The sequence below is a fragment of the Pectinophora gossypiella genome, chromosome 11, assembly GCF_024362695.1.
Source record: "Pectinophora gossypiella chromosome 11, ilPecGoss1.1, whole genome shotgun sequence".
In the NCBI taxonomy this organism is placed as follows: domain Eukaryota; kingdom Metazoa; phylum Arthropoda; class Insecta; order Lepidoptera; family Gelechiidae; genus Pectinophora; species Pectinophora gossypiella.
Window position 1 is genome coordinate 15,197,867 of NC_065414.1, and position 12,718 is coordinate 15,210,584.

General features: G+C 36.8%; 1 protein-coding gene and 1 long non-coding RNA gene across 7 annotated transcripts in view; both read right to left on the bottom strand.

Annotated features, from left to right (window-relative positions):
- LOC126370901 (uncharacterized) overlaps window positions 1-12,718 on the bottom strand; it is a 309,102-nt gene that overhangs the window by 209,984 nt on the left and 86,400 nt on the right. The gene's annotated exons all lie outside the window — the stretch shown is intronic.
- LOC126370845 (myogenesis-regulating glycosidase) overlaps window positions 1-12,718 on the bottom strand; it is a 57,391-nt gene that overhangs the window by 35,215 nt on the left and 9,458 nt on the right. For 2 of the 6 annotated variants that reach the window (XM_050015920.1, XM_050015924.1), the window contains exon 2: window positions 3,250-3,834. In XM_050015920.1, coding sequence (XP_049871877.1) covers window positions 3,250-3,804 — 555 coding nt within the window. In that variant the 5' untranslated portion in view covers window positions 3,805-3,834. Of the gene's footprint in view, window positions 1-1,817; window positions 2,570-3,249; window positions 3,835-5,689; window positions 5,765-8,376; window positions 8,574-10,613; window positions 10,769-12,718 lie in introns of those variants that run through there. The other 4 variants (XM_050015921.1, XM_050015922.1, XM_050015923.1 and 1 more) reach the window with 4 other exon arrangements.

A 12,718-nucleotide genomic window follows, 5' to 3' on the forward strand; every position in this document is an offset into this window, starting at 1 on the left:
TGCAACTGGTACCCACTCATCTCTCTAGCGGCATTACAAAAATACGCTAATAATAAAGAGGTTATCACTATAAAGCGACGATATACAGGTGTATGTAACAAGTGAGAGGATGACCCAATATAATATCAAGTGGAATTTTCCGTCACAAAAGTCATCACAAAGGACAATGAGTCAAAACGTCCCCCTCCACCAACAGATTCCAGACATACCTCATTCGACATAAGGAACAATACTACGTCGTATAGAACAACAACTCTCCGCGCCCCACCAGCGGCTGAGCTAGGTTTACTTCCCCTACCCTCGGTCTTTAGTCTTCAATCGTATGGCTTCGGACGTCACAGACACAGATGCGAGTGTACGATGACGTACTACTACACATTGGTAGTGTCTGTGTAAAATGAGCTCTTTTGTATGAAGTGTCCGGGGAGTGTTACCGACATCCCGCTTTCACAGAGTGTGGGCACGATATGCCGTTGGTCCTGGTTGGTGGTTACTGATGTAAGTAGTAAGTATATGAGACATATCAGGGGCATTTGGCAGCTCAATAATAACCCTTACACAACCCACACGATAGAATAAGACGTGGTGTGATGACATTTGAATTTTAAAAATAATTATGAATACATTAAAGGCCTCGATACCTAACAGAAGTTGTACTTTTATTGTACAGTCATGAGCAATATAATGTAAACACTTTAGGACTCTGTTGCACTAACATATTTGACATTTAATGAGACTTGAGACTAATTTGTCAAAAAAGTTAATGTGACATGGTACCAAAGTGTATACATATTAATGCTCGTGACAGTATGTCTGTTTTAGAAGTGAAATTAAATCTGTCGTCTCAATAGAAGCATCCCGCACAGGATGTCGTTGACCAATTTATATGAGTTAGTGAGACCTTTCAGTGTCACCAGACTATCCTTGGTTCGACCACGGCTACCATTATCTTCTACGATCGCTACTGTTGACAACACGTGGAAATTGGTTAGTAACTAATCTGATAACTCTAATAAAATAAAATATTTTTTTAATGGTGTGGAGTCTTAGAAGAGAAAAGGGAGGCCAGCAGAAGATGGGGTCTAGGAGGAACACGGTTACCAATGAATTACGATTCATTCTACATATTGAAGATTAAGGTGAAACTATTTGATGACTTTGTTTTTCATACTGAAAATTACCTATCTCTTTTTCTCATCACAGCCAAATCACAGCTAAACCAAGATCGATTATTACATTTATCCCTTTACCGTAGTGTTATTCTTTACTCTATGCCATTACTATCTTCATCGACAACAAATGTAACTTAGTATGATACCAGTCCTAAGATGGATATACCCTTCTAACATGCGCATCGTGATAATATTATCGATCGAGTCGATAAGTTTTGTCAAAATAGATAAGTTTGTCATTGTAACTCGATTAAATTACCATCAACATAAACGTTGTGGTATTTTGACAGAACGACATGACTTTTTTGTTTGCCATGGTAGTAGCAATCGACAAAACGACATATTAAATCGTTAAAATCAATAAAATGACCGTGACAAAATTTGATCACGTCAAAATTTGGCAAAATAGATGAACCTTATGACAAAGGATCAGCCATTTGAGGCATTATGATTACGGGAAAACTTAAACTTAATGAATTATAACATATTTATATGAAGAATGAAGAGGCTTTAGAAGACAAGTTGGAGATTTATGAAATTACCGTTCATAATACTTACAGATTTTGGTATGAAATATTTAGCGCGGTTTTATATTTATTCGAACATGTTAGATAGGACGCAAGTACAATTAAATGTTCCACTTACATTTTCTTGGTAAATTTTCTGCAGTGCGTCAACATTTTTCTTGTCCAAACCATCAGGAGCGGATATCGAGTTTCTCTTCAGCTGTCGTCTGTACACTATTGGACTTTCGTCATCTTTGCTTTCTAAATCTGCTTTAGTAGATTTTCTATCATCAGTGAACTTCACTTCAGGAGTAGGAGATCTAAATTCACCGTCAAACTTCACTTCGAGAGTTGGACTGAGAACTCCGGGATCAGTATTCGTTGATTTCTTTCGTCTAGCTTCATAAGTATCATCCTCATCGTCAATAAATTTTATACCATCTGGAGTATTACGTTCCAAAGTCAATCGTTTGATTTCTGGAGGCGAGTCCACATAGTCATGAGGGTACGAAGGTATGTTTATTCGAAGATCCGGTTTCTTTCTTACTCTCTTAGACATCGTGTTTGAACGCTTCGTAAATTTGCTCTCGTATTTCAAATATTTCCTTAAACTTGTTCGTAATCCCTAATCCACGATAAGAGAGCTTATCTTTTGCACAAGGTTAAGTTTCCACTCTGTATATTTTAAGATATCTTGATTTATCTAATGTATCTTCTATAATTAGTCACATTATGCTCGTGTCACTTAAAAATTGTATTAGTTATCTCATTTATTGTTTATTTCAATATTCACATCACTCACAACACTTGTTAAGTAACTACCGCTACTGGCGAGATCGTAAACTATACTGGAAAACAATATAATTTGCTAGATTTACATTTCTTTCCTGCATAGCTATCAAATTTTGCTCATATCTTGGTGATAATTGATAAGAGTTGCTATAATATTACGCTTATCTCCTTAAGAGACTTGGGTTTAAGCTGATATCTTTGTTTTGTTAACCCTACATATATTTTTTGTTGTTTGTTTAAGTTAGACAAAAATCTAAATACGAATTCAATAGCCGTCTTCACTTCATAAACTACTATTTTAAGTTGTCTTAAATATTTTCTTTCCGTTTTTAACAAAAGCGAGTTTTCCAGACGTTAACTCTTACCGAATTGTACCAAAAAGTGTACTTGTAAAGATATTTGGTGTCATTAATAGCATCGGCAATTTAGATAGACAATATACTGAAGACGATTATTTGATCGTTTGTAAAATAGGTAACAGTTTTTAGAGCAAAGAATTAGCGTATTTAGAGTACAAAGTATACATTAACATTGTTTCAATAAAAGTCAATGTTTCGTAATGAATTGCCTTTTATCTGTCAGTGACATATGAAACTTCACGAAATGAATGTTCTTTTGATTTTATGGCACTTACCCGTAATTAGGGAAAAGTCACAAAGTAATAGAAAGATCGCAAAAATGCAATACTCGGATTGATAAGTCGCGGTTTCACATTTCGACCGAGTCAGAATTTTTGAATCTCTTAAAGAAATTGTTATATATAGTGAATATCGACTCACCTGGTCTTGAGGATTAGCCAGGTACTGCTGTTTCATCACCTCCAGCTCCAAGTTCGGTAGTGTCGGCATGGATATAGAGTTTCTCCTTAAACTCGCCCTTCTCTGTTCTATCTCTTGTTCTCTCTCATTCCTTATTAAATCTTCTGAGTCATCTCCTTTAGAAGTACTTGGACTAGCTAAGTCCGTCGACCGCGTCGACTGTTCAGGACTTGCCAAAGTAGATTTTGAGGAGTCTGGTTCCAATGTTATATATAACGTGCCTTCAGGAGTATTGACAACTATAGTATCTTTATCAGGAGTTGTATGTACACTGCCTAAGTCGGATGCGTGGATTTTTCGTCGCGGTGGCAACAATGGTTCGTTTTCGGAGTCAATATCGGGAAATTCGGTGTCATCTTTGGTTTTCGGTGTAGGTTCGACTTTGACCTGTGATAGTCCGTTGGTTCTGACATGGTTGAGTTCCACGCCTTCGTCTGCGAAAGGGATGTCGGTGTTTGTTTTTAATTCTGGAGAGTTCAGTCCTTGTGCCACTTCCTTGTGTAGGTTGCTGTCCATCGCTGGTTAGTAGTAGGTCATAGTAGAGCCCTGAAAATTGCAAAAATGATTCGTTCAATTCGAGAAGGTTATAACACATTTGATATAGGATGTTCAATCTGGCAGTTCTTAGCACAAAACATTTACCTGATATGTCTCTTTCGCACTAAACTGTACAACATATTTCTGTTGTATTATTGTAAAATTATCATGCTTTAAGTAATGAACTATAATTTGAAATGTTCAACTAAATGGGCAACCAGGGTATCTATCTCACCTTGAGTTTGAAATAATAAATGAAATGGGTTTCAGTTGTTGACGGATGTAAACCTAAAACAACAACTGCTATTAAATTCTTAGAAGGCTTCACCTCCAAGTACTAGTCACATGACTTTTTTTTATTTATTCACGCTAAACATATAATAATTGTGAGTTCCTTGGCCTTTTACAAGATTTTTATCGTAAGCAAAGTTGTTAGAGGCTGCCTTATTTGACACGTGTTTTTCACAAGGAAGAAATCTTCTAGAAACCAACATTTTGCAAGTATAACTATGGAATTAATAAAAAAGGGATATGATTTAATGTAAGTACACTGAGGTACTAAACAAGTAGAATAAGTAGGTATGCTTCACTGTAAACACTAAAAAACGGAATGTTAAAATAATATATAGGTGCTATCCTATTTCGAGTTATTCGAGGTATTAACTACTTGTATAAAGCCTCGTATCCACTTGACAACATGTACGGCTACGTTGCACAACAGCGCACGACGTTGCCAGCTGAAACGCAACATGTTCCGCGGCTTGTTGTTTGTTTAGAAAGCATATTTTGTTGAGCATCAACTGTTGTCGAGTGGAGACGTGACGCGCAACAACATTAGTTCTTCTGGCAACTTGTTGTCGACGACAGACGTGTATTAGATGCCTAGCCAGACAACGTTCCGCTAACTTTCAACATGTCGCGCGCCAAATGTTGCTAAATGCGCGGCTATGCAAACGCGGCTTAAACAAATACCTAACTGTACTTCATACTAATCGCACTATAATAGGGGTCGTTACAAACTGCTTGCACTAATGGCACCACAATTACAGTATAAGATGAACTACCTTCTACAGGCTAACATTAAAATCCTTTCTAGCAGACAGATCTAAGTATCACAAAATTGACGGCGATACGGGTCACTACCTATCGCGCTGGTCTAAAAGAAAGCTCGGCGAGGTGGGGGTACTTAGCTCATCTTGCGATGGATGTACCTCTGACTACCCCAATTGGAATATAGTCAAACCGAACAATAATAGAACCGAAAGCGTTTCAGAACGGGAAGCAGGAGTTTGTGTGAACATCCCAATTGGGGTAGTCAGAGGTACATCCATCGCAAGATGAACTAAGTACTCACACCTGACCGAGCTTTCTGTTAGAACAACATGATAGGTCGTGAGCCATATCGCCATCTATAATGGTCGAGCCAACTGTGTTAGTGAAAACTGCACTTAATATAAATGAATAACTCACATAGAAATTTGCATAAAATTCATCCCCCACAACGCTGTCAATATTGTTTGTGTGCAATGCATTTTACAATTAGAGCTCTACATCATCCTCCTGCCCTTACCCCACTCTAATTGGGGCGGCACAAAATGGCATTCCACTTCCATTAACCCCTGTCAGTCGCCATCTCTGTACCCAAACCTTTCACACACATGTCCTTCTTCACACAATCCATCCACACTTTAGAACTCCAAAATATCAATACTTTCCACAATTACTTATAACTTTACCTTACACTTTTTCTAAAGCATAAATTATTTTTAATTTCGCATTAAAATTCACACGAAAACACTAATCCTAATAAATTCACATTGAATTCCAATTTTAAATTTTCGATAAGTAAGTAAATCTATTTCACCTGAAGACTATGCAAGCACGCCGCGCAGTAAGAGCATCATTACACTGCGTATACGCAGAGCAACTGTGACGCGACGCAAGCGCAAGGTCGGCGCTGACTGTTTGCAAAGAGATTATCGGCGATTAGACTCCCGGGCTACGTTAATATTTTTTGTGTACACTCTGACGTCATATATTTACTTGTTTATAAGTATTGTAAGTATAGAGCTTTAAGTAGGCTTGTGCGGAAAGACGGACTTAAAAAAACGCTCGCATGGATTATGTTTCTTTAAATAACAAAAAAAATTGCTGGCCTGCGAATAAGTACTTAAATAGGATTTTAGAAGGCTCGCTCAGGGGTCTTTTTATATAAGAAGAGTGGGGTCTGCACGGCGCCACACGCACTGCGAACTATATCGAATAATTAATAGCGAATGCTATCTACGTAGAAAGACTTCGTACGCCTATTGATCGAAGCCCTCGATGTGATTCGTGCCGCGCGCGACACGGATGCTGTGCCGCGAGGGCAGAACAGGGAACAATTGAAATTCAAAGTGGAGCACGTTTTCTAATGGGACCATCCAAGCTAGGAAAAACATAAAATAATGGCTTATCACATCCATTACGTTTTAATATCAAGTGTGGCACCATATTGCCTCTTGGTGACTGGTGACGGCTACATGTTCTTATGAGAATCTGACATTTTATAAATCTGTCATTATGAGAATCTGTCTTTGAGAAGTTGTCTTATTAGAATCTGTCCTTATAAGAATAAAGGATTTTGCCCAAACTGATATGGATGAAGTACGTGAATTTAAAACGAAGAACAAGGAGTGAGTATACATAATTATAACGCTCATTGTTTTCGCATTGCCCGTTATCAGTAATTAATGAGTTTTAGTAGATTTAACGCGCCATTAATCATTGATCAATTGATATTGAACACGGAATTTATGCCAGGCAAAAACATTTTACCTTCTTCTTCTATCGTGTGGGTTGTGAGTACCAACCTCATCAACCTTGGTGTCAGGGTTACTATTGAGCCTCCAAAGGCCCCTGACATGGCTCATTTATCGACTACTTACTTACATCAGTAAGTAGTAACCGATTTTACCTTAAAAATACAGATTGATAGAACTCTGTAATTCTATACTAATTATTATGTACCAAGGAGTAATGAATGACAAAGTGTTACGTCTTACGAGTCAAATCTTTCCTATGTCTCTATCTATTTGTCTTGTTAAATACTTCAGGACCCCGATACCGACCCCGCTGGCGTGGTCGACGATTTCCCTCAATCAGCGCTTATCGCTATCGACCCACTAGGGTTGATTAATTCTTTCAAATATTTTTCCTCTCAGACGACGCCCTGAGCCGAGGTTCGCGCCCAACTGGGCACCCTCAGGCCTGTTATTTTAAACGTTGTACCGGGTGGGAGCCTTCAGCGCTCCCCATTTGTCCGGCCAAGTAGTTAATGCCATCTGCGGCAAATATACAATAAGTCACGTCAAAAAAAATTGTTAAATAGTTTGCTTAATTCTTGCTCCAGGCCCCCAATCTGTTCAAACCGAACATGTATCCAAAGCTGTAAAATATGATACTTATGTAGTGAGAAAAAAAAGTAATAAAAAATTTACTTCCTGTTTAACAATATACAAAAACGGTGGTTTTATTTTTACTCCACAAAATTAATTCATAATATCAGTGCAGTTCATTTTAATAATTAATCTTCGTGCTAAACACTATCTTCTCTGTCTACCTCTAAAGAGAACGTAGCGCGAAGAAACAGTCACGTAATCTGCGTATGCGCAATCATCAGTCCAGACATACGATAGACGGATGATGATAATGCAAACTCGTCTCGTCACGTCCCGCGTCGGGAAAGGAAGTTCTAATTCTGTTAAATTAAATCTTTGTCTAACACATCATAACATCACGCCTGCGTCCCTGCAGGGGTAGGCAGAAGTGTATAGTACACCCACTCTTTGCCAGCTATGTTTAAGTCCCACGTAATAGAGGGGGGAAACTACGTGACATATATTTTATGTATAATATTTGAAAACTTTATTAATAAATATTTTTACATGGAACAGATTAAAGAAAAGGTTAACGTCGTGTCTTATAGGGAAGTCAAGGAATTGGCCTTTGATAGACTGGAATGGAAAATGCTACACCGACAAGAGCGTGGCTCTTAAATTGATGATGATTTGGAAACATAAAATGTAATCATTAACCCTGACCGACCGCACAACCTAACACCAGTGTTGATGAGACAAGTGGTTGCCTAGAAGAAATTGCTCTAGAACTATAAGGCCGCCCAAGTTGTACTGTAACTATGTGTTGTTGTGTTGGCTGGGGTTTACAGTCCTGCCTCTGGATTTTCAGAAAACGAAATACCTATACAGATCGTCGGGGATTCTTGTCACGGTTAAAAATCGGGTAAGTAATAGAACAAACATTATAAGCGATAATTATGATAATAACCCCGTAAAAAAGTGATAAGCGATCTCATAAACTAAAAGTTTCCTCACAAAATTAATACCCGATTTTGAGTCGTGAAAAGATTCCCTGTCGATCTGTAAGTATATGTCGTGATCCGAAAAACCCAAGACTTTTAAATAGTTTTTCTTTTTGGTGTGTTTTGTTTTTTCTCTTTATAAGACTTTTAACTTAAAATTTGATTTGATTTGAAAAAGGAACAATATTTACCTGCGTCTAGGTGGCGACGAAGTAGTACACAAATAGCGTCACGAATATGATAACAACCACTGCATACACTATGTAGTCCATGTTGAACACAAACCAGAACTTGCCAGTTCTCGCACTATCAGTATTCTTCTCCGCATCTTGAACCGCCATTTTGTTTTTGTTTTGTTTTTAGAACGACTCAACTTGAATACTGAATAAAAAATATTCCACTAGAGATCTCAGGTCTAAAATATTTGTTATCTGTGGTCAAAGATTATAGAAAAATAAAATTTTAAATTAATAAGAAAGTCAGTTTTTAAAAATGGAATAGAAAATTAAGAAAAAATACAAAATAAAAATAAATGTTCGCACAAATAGAAATCTGATAATGATTTGGTACTTATAACACTCCCATGCCTTAAAACATAGAACACGAAATAAAATATAATTATAGGTAAGTATCTAATTAACGTATTACTCACTCATTCGTTTAACTAACGTACTTACTAGATAACGTGTCAAATAAAAACAACAATGTCGACCCACACTTTAAACTCAAACATCACAAAATTTTTCACAAATCGCCATTTTTTTAACACAAACGGAAATCGACCTTCAGAAAACTTCGTTAGACCACACCGATGACGTATCGCGTTCACCACATGACCGCCTAACTAGTGAGAACCATTTCAATTAACAGAACTATAATGGAATCACCTGGGCCTTCGTAATCGATGGTAATGATCAAAATCATTGGTAATTTGGGAAAACGCTGTCATAAGTGACTAAATACTTGACTGTGTCTATTAAAGCCATAGAGATTGAATACTGGATACGCAAGCCTAGTAAAACTATGGAGGCTGATATCTGCCCACGGAAATGGCGGTCGATTAGTCATGTCCTTAGAAGACCTGTGGAACACTCATCCCGATGAGCTCTGACCTGGTGCACGCGCGTGCAATACGTAAGAGTGGGCCCAAAGAGACCTGGCGACGCTCTGTTGACCGAGAATTAAAAACTCTCGGCATATCATAGAATTGTTTATTTTGAATTTGTATTTGATTACTACTAGTTTAAAGTCGTAAGACCGAATGTCCTTTTAAAATCCAAATCCCATTCTTTAACTATTGTGTCTGGAAATCTCGGCCTTACGAGCTTAATTGTTTATGGTATCTATTTTAATGTATGGATTTTAAATGTGAAATAAATGACATTATTATTATTATAGGAGCAAGCTACTAAGGCTGCATAAGATCGCGAGGAATGGAAATCCGTTATTCCAGCCCTACATCCCAACAAAGGATTATAAGAAGCCTAATAAAATTATTGTCATAGAAAAGTACTTCAAAGTAATCTGTTGTTTGACATACTAGCAGGTGATAACAGGAGTAATAAAAGAGAGATAACTACGTAGTAATTATTAGGTAATCTGTGGCATATTATTCAATACCTATTATAAAATAACCCGTACAATACAAATCAACGATCTAGACACCTCGCCCTAAGGCAATGCATATAAGGATTACAATACCGGTAGGTTGGAGCTACGATATTCCCAGTAATTAAAGTCAGTATTAGAACATAATGGTATTTAAAAAAAAAACAATTAGGTAAAAAATGCGTATCTGGTAAGTTAACATTATATCATTGAGCACACTACGTTTCTATGCAGTAATAATAAACCAAGTTTTATAGTTACGTAATTTTTTTTTAAGTTTTATGTATTGATTTAACAGGTGGGTAGACGTGAGGACACTTAAGTGCTAGAGTCGACTAACTAAACTTTATGATTTTTTGAGATACAACGAATATTCTTCTCTTGTGTGGGTTGTGAAATCAATTTCAAATCATATCCCTAGCATTATCCCGTTTTTCACAGGGTCCGCTTACCTAACCTGTAGATTTGACAATCTGGTGATCAGCCAGTAATGTCCTAACCAAACAAATTAATAAATAAAATATTTTTTGTGATATGTCCCCACCGGGAATCGACCCCGGGACCTCCGGATCGTGAGCCCAACGCTCAACCACGGAGGTCCAGTGGTTGAGCGTTGGGCTCGTTGAGCGCCGAGTGTTATTTTTTTTTGTATTCAGTTAATTATTTTTTTGTTTTTTTAATGTGTAATGAGAATGAACTATTCTACTAGTACAATGTAACCTAGATATAGTATAATATATGATATGTAATATGAACTATTAGGAATACATGCATATGAATATATATAGGTAATAAAATCCAATACTTATTAATATTTTACCTACTACGAAACGCACTCGTCTGAAAGTTTTTATTTATTAATTATTTTTTTATTAATTCACTATTCCAATCACTTGCGACATAGTAACCACAGATAACACAAATGTAGACCATCAAATCACAAGTAACTAGTTGTCCAACCAAGTGAAACATTTAAAATGGCGTCAAATGACTTGTTTTAATGGACCGTTTTTAAATTAGTAGCCAATGGACGTAATTACCTCTATATTTACTACAAATAGGTATTTTAAAAGTATTATTGAACAATGAACTTCCTTCCTTAAACCGATAATATGGAATAGTGACGTAATATTATTAGTGTGTACCAACTTAACGGTGCTATAACAGAATTAGGTACATTCCATCTACGGACAACTAGGCGTCGGCGGGCATTCGTTCTTATGTTGTGGATATGTCGTAGCCAGGGGGGTTAAAGTGGCCACATCGAAGCAATTCATCTAAGAAAGCAATATTGCTATTTGACATTTGTTTGCATTGCGCACTTACGGCATATGCGCAAATGTCAAATTGCAATATTGCTTTCTTAGATGAATTGCTTCGATGTGGCTATTTTAACTCCTCAGATATTTGAATTGATCATTTCATGATGTGTTCGACCATTTCATGAAATGCCCATATTTCATGACAACTATATCAGGATGTGGCCAACGAGTGACATTCTATTTCATGAAATATGACCATTTCATGAAATGATCAAGCACCATCATTGTATTTTATTTCGGCAGATAAGAAAACAACAGGTTTAACTTTAAATACACCTGGTGTGTACTAAAATCAGCAACATTATTACTATTATATATTATTTTCAAATTCAATTTCTTAGTTTTAAGTATCTACATAACTCATTGCTATTAAGTATCACTATTAAGTACATAAGTACAGAATTTATGATTTTTATTAAAGAAAAATGTATTAATAATCTATGATAATTATGTTGGATTAAGTAAATACACCACTATTATCATATCGTCACTATTATTATTTTAATTTTCATCACTATTAAGTAAAAAATATTTCTTAATGTCCTTACAAAAACAAAATAAGTACAACCTTTACCGCTTGTAAGATGTAACTATTAACTTATTAAGTGCGAATATAACAATCCGTCAAGAGGTTTTAGCGGTGATAACGAATGAGATAAAACTAATCCAGATTAAGTATTATAGCTACAACACGATATTAGTACTGTGAAGCATTTGTTGCTTACAGAGAATTTAATACAGAAATATTGGAGGAGCTCGGTGGCGCATCGATTAACGCGCTCGGTCTGCGATTGTTGAAGTTAAGCAACTTTCGCAAAGGCCGGTCATAGGATGGGTGGCCACAAAAAAGATTCATCTCGAGCTCCTCCGTGCTTCGGAAGGCACGTTAAGCTGTTGGTCCCGGCTGCATTAGCAGTCGTTAATAACCATCAATCCGGACTGGGCCCGCGTGATGGTTTAAGGCCCGATCTCCCTATCCATCCATAGGGAAGGCCCGTGTCCCAGCAGTGGGGACGTTAATGGGCTGATGATGATGATGATGAATATTATTGTGTTAATCTGATTTATTTTTTTGATATTATGTTCTATTATTGACATTCTATTATAATAATACTTAATTATCTTTGTTATTTTAAAACTGACGACCATATTTGTTTTTTTTTTTTGACGTGACTTATTGTAGTTTTGCCGCAAATGGCATTAACTACTTGGCCGAACAAATGGGGTGCGCTGAAGGCTCTCACCCGGTACAACTTTTAAGACAACGGGCCTGAGGGGTCCCAGTTATGTTATCTTTTTGTACCTTTTTGTTACCTCTTAAAAGGTTAGGTACCACCGAAAAAGCATTTCTCGGGAATGTGAATTTCCTCGCGATGTTTTCCTTCACATTTGAGCACGTGATAATCATTTATGATCCAAACATGAATTTGATAACAAATTCGACAATCATTGGTTTAGGCAGACCCGAAGGGAAAACCAGCCCGATACAGATTAGGTAATAAAGTATTTTGTATTTAAAATAATTTGTATTTGATGAGAGTTGCAACTAAAAGACCATGACCGTAAGTGTATGAGACCTTAATTGGATACCTGAGACCTTATC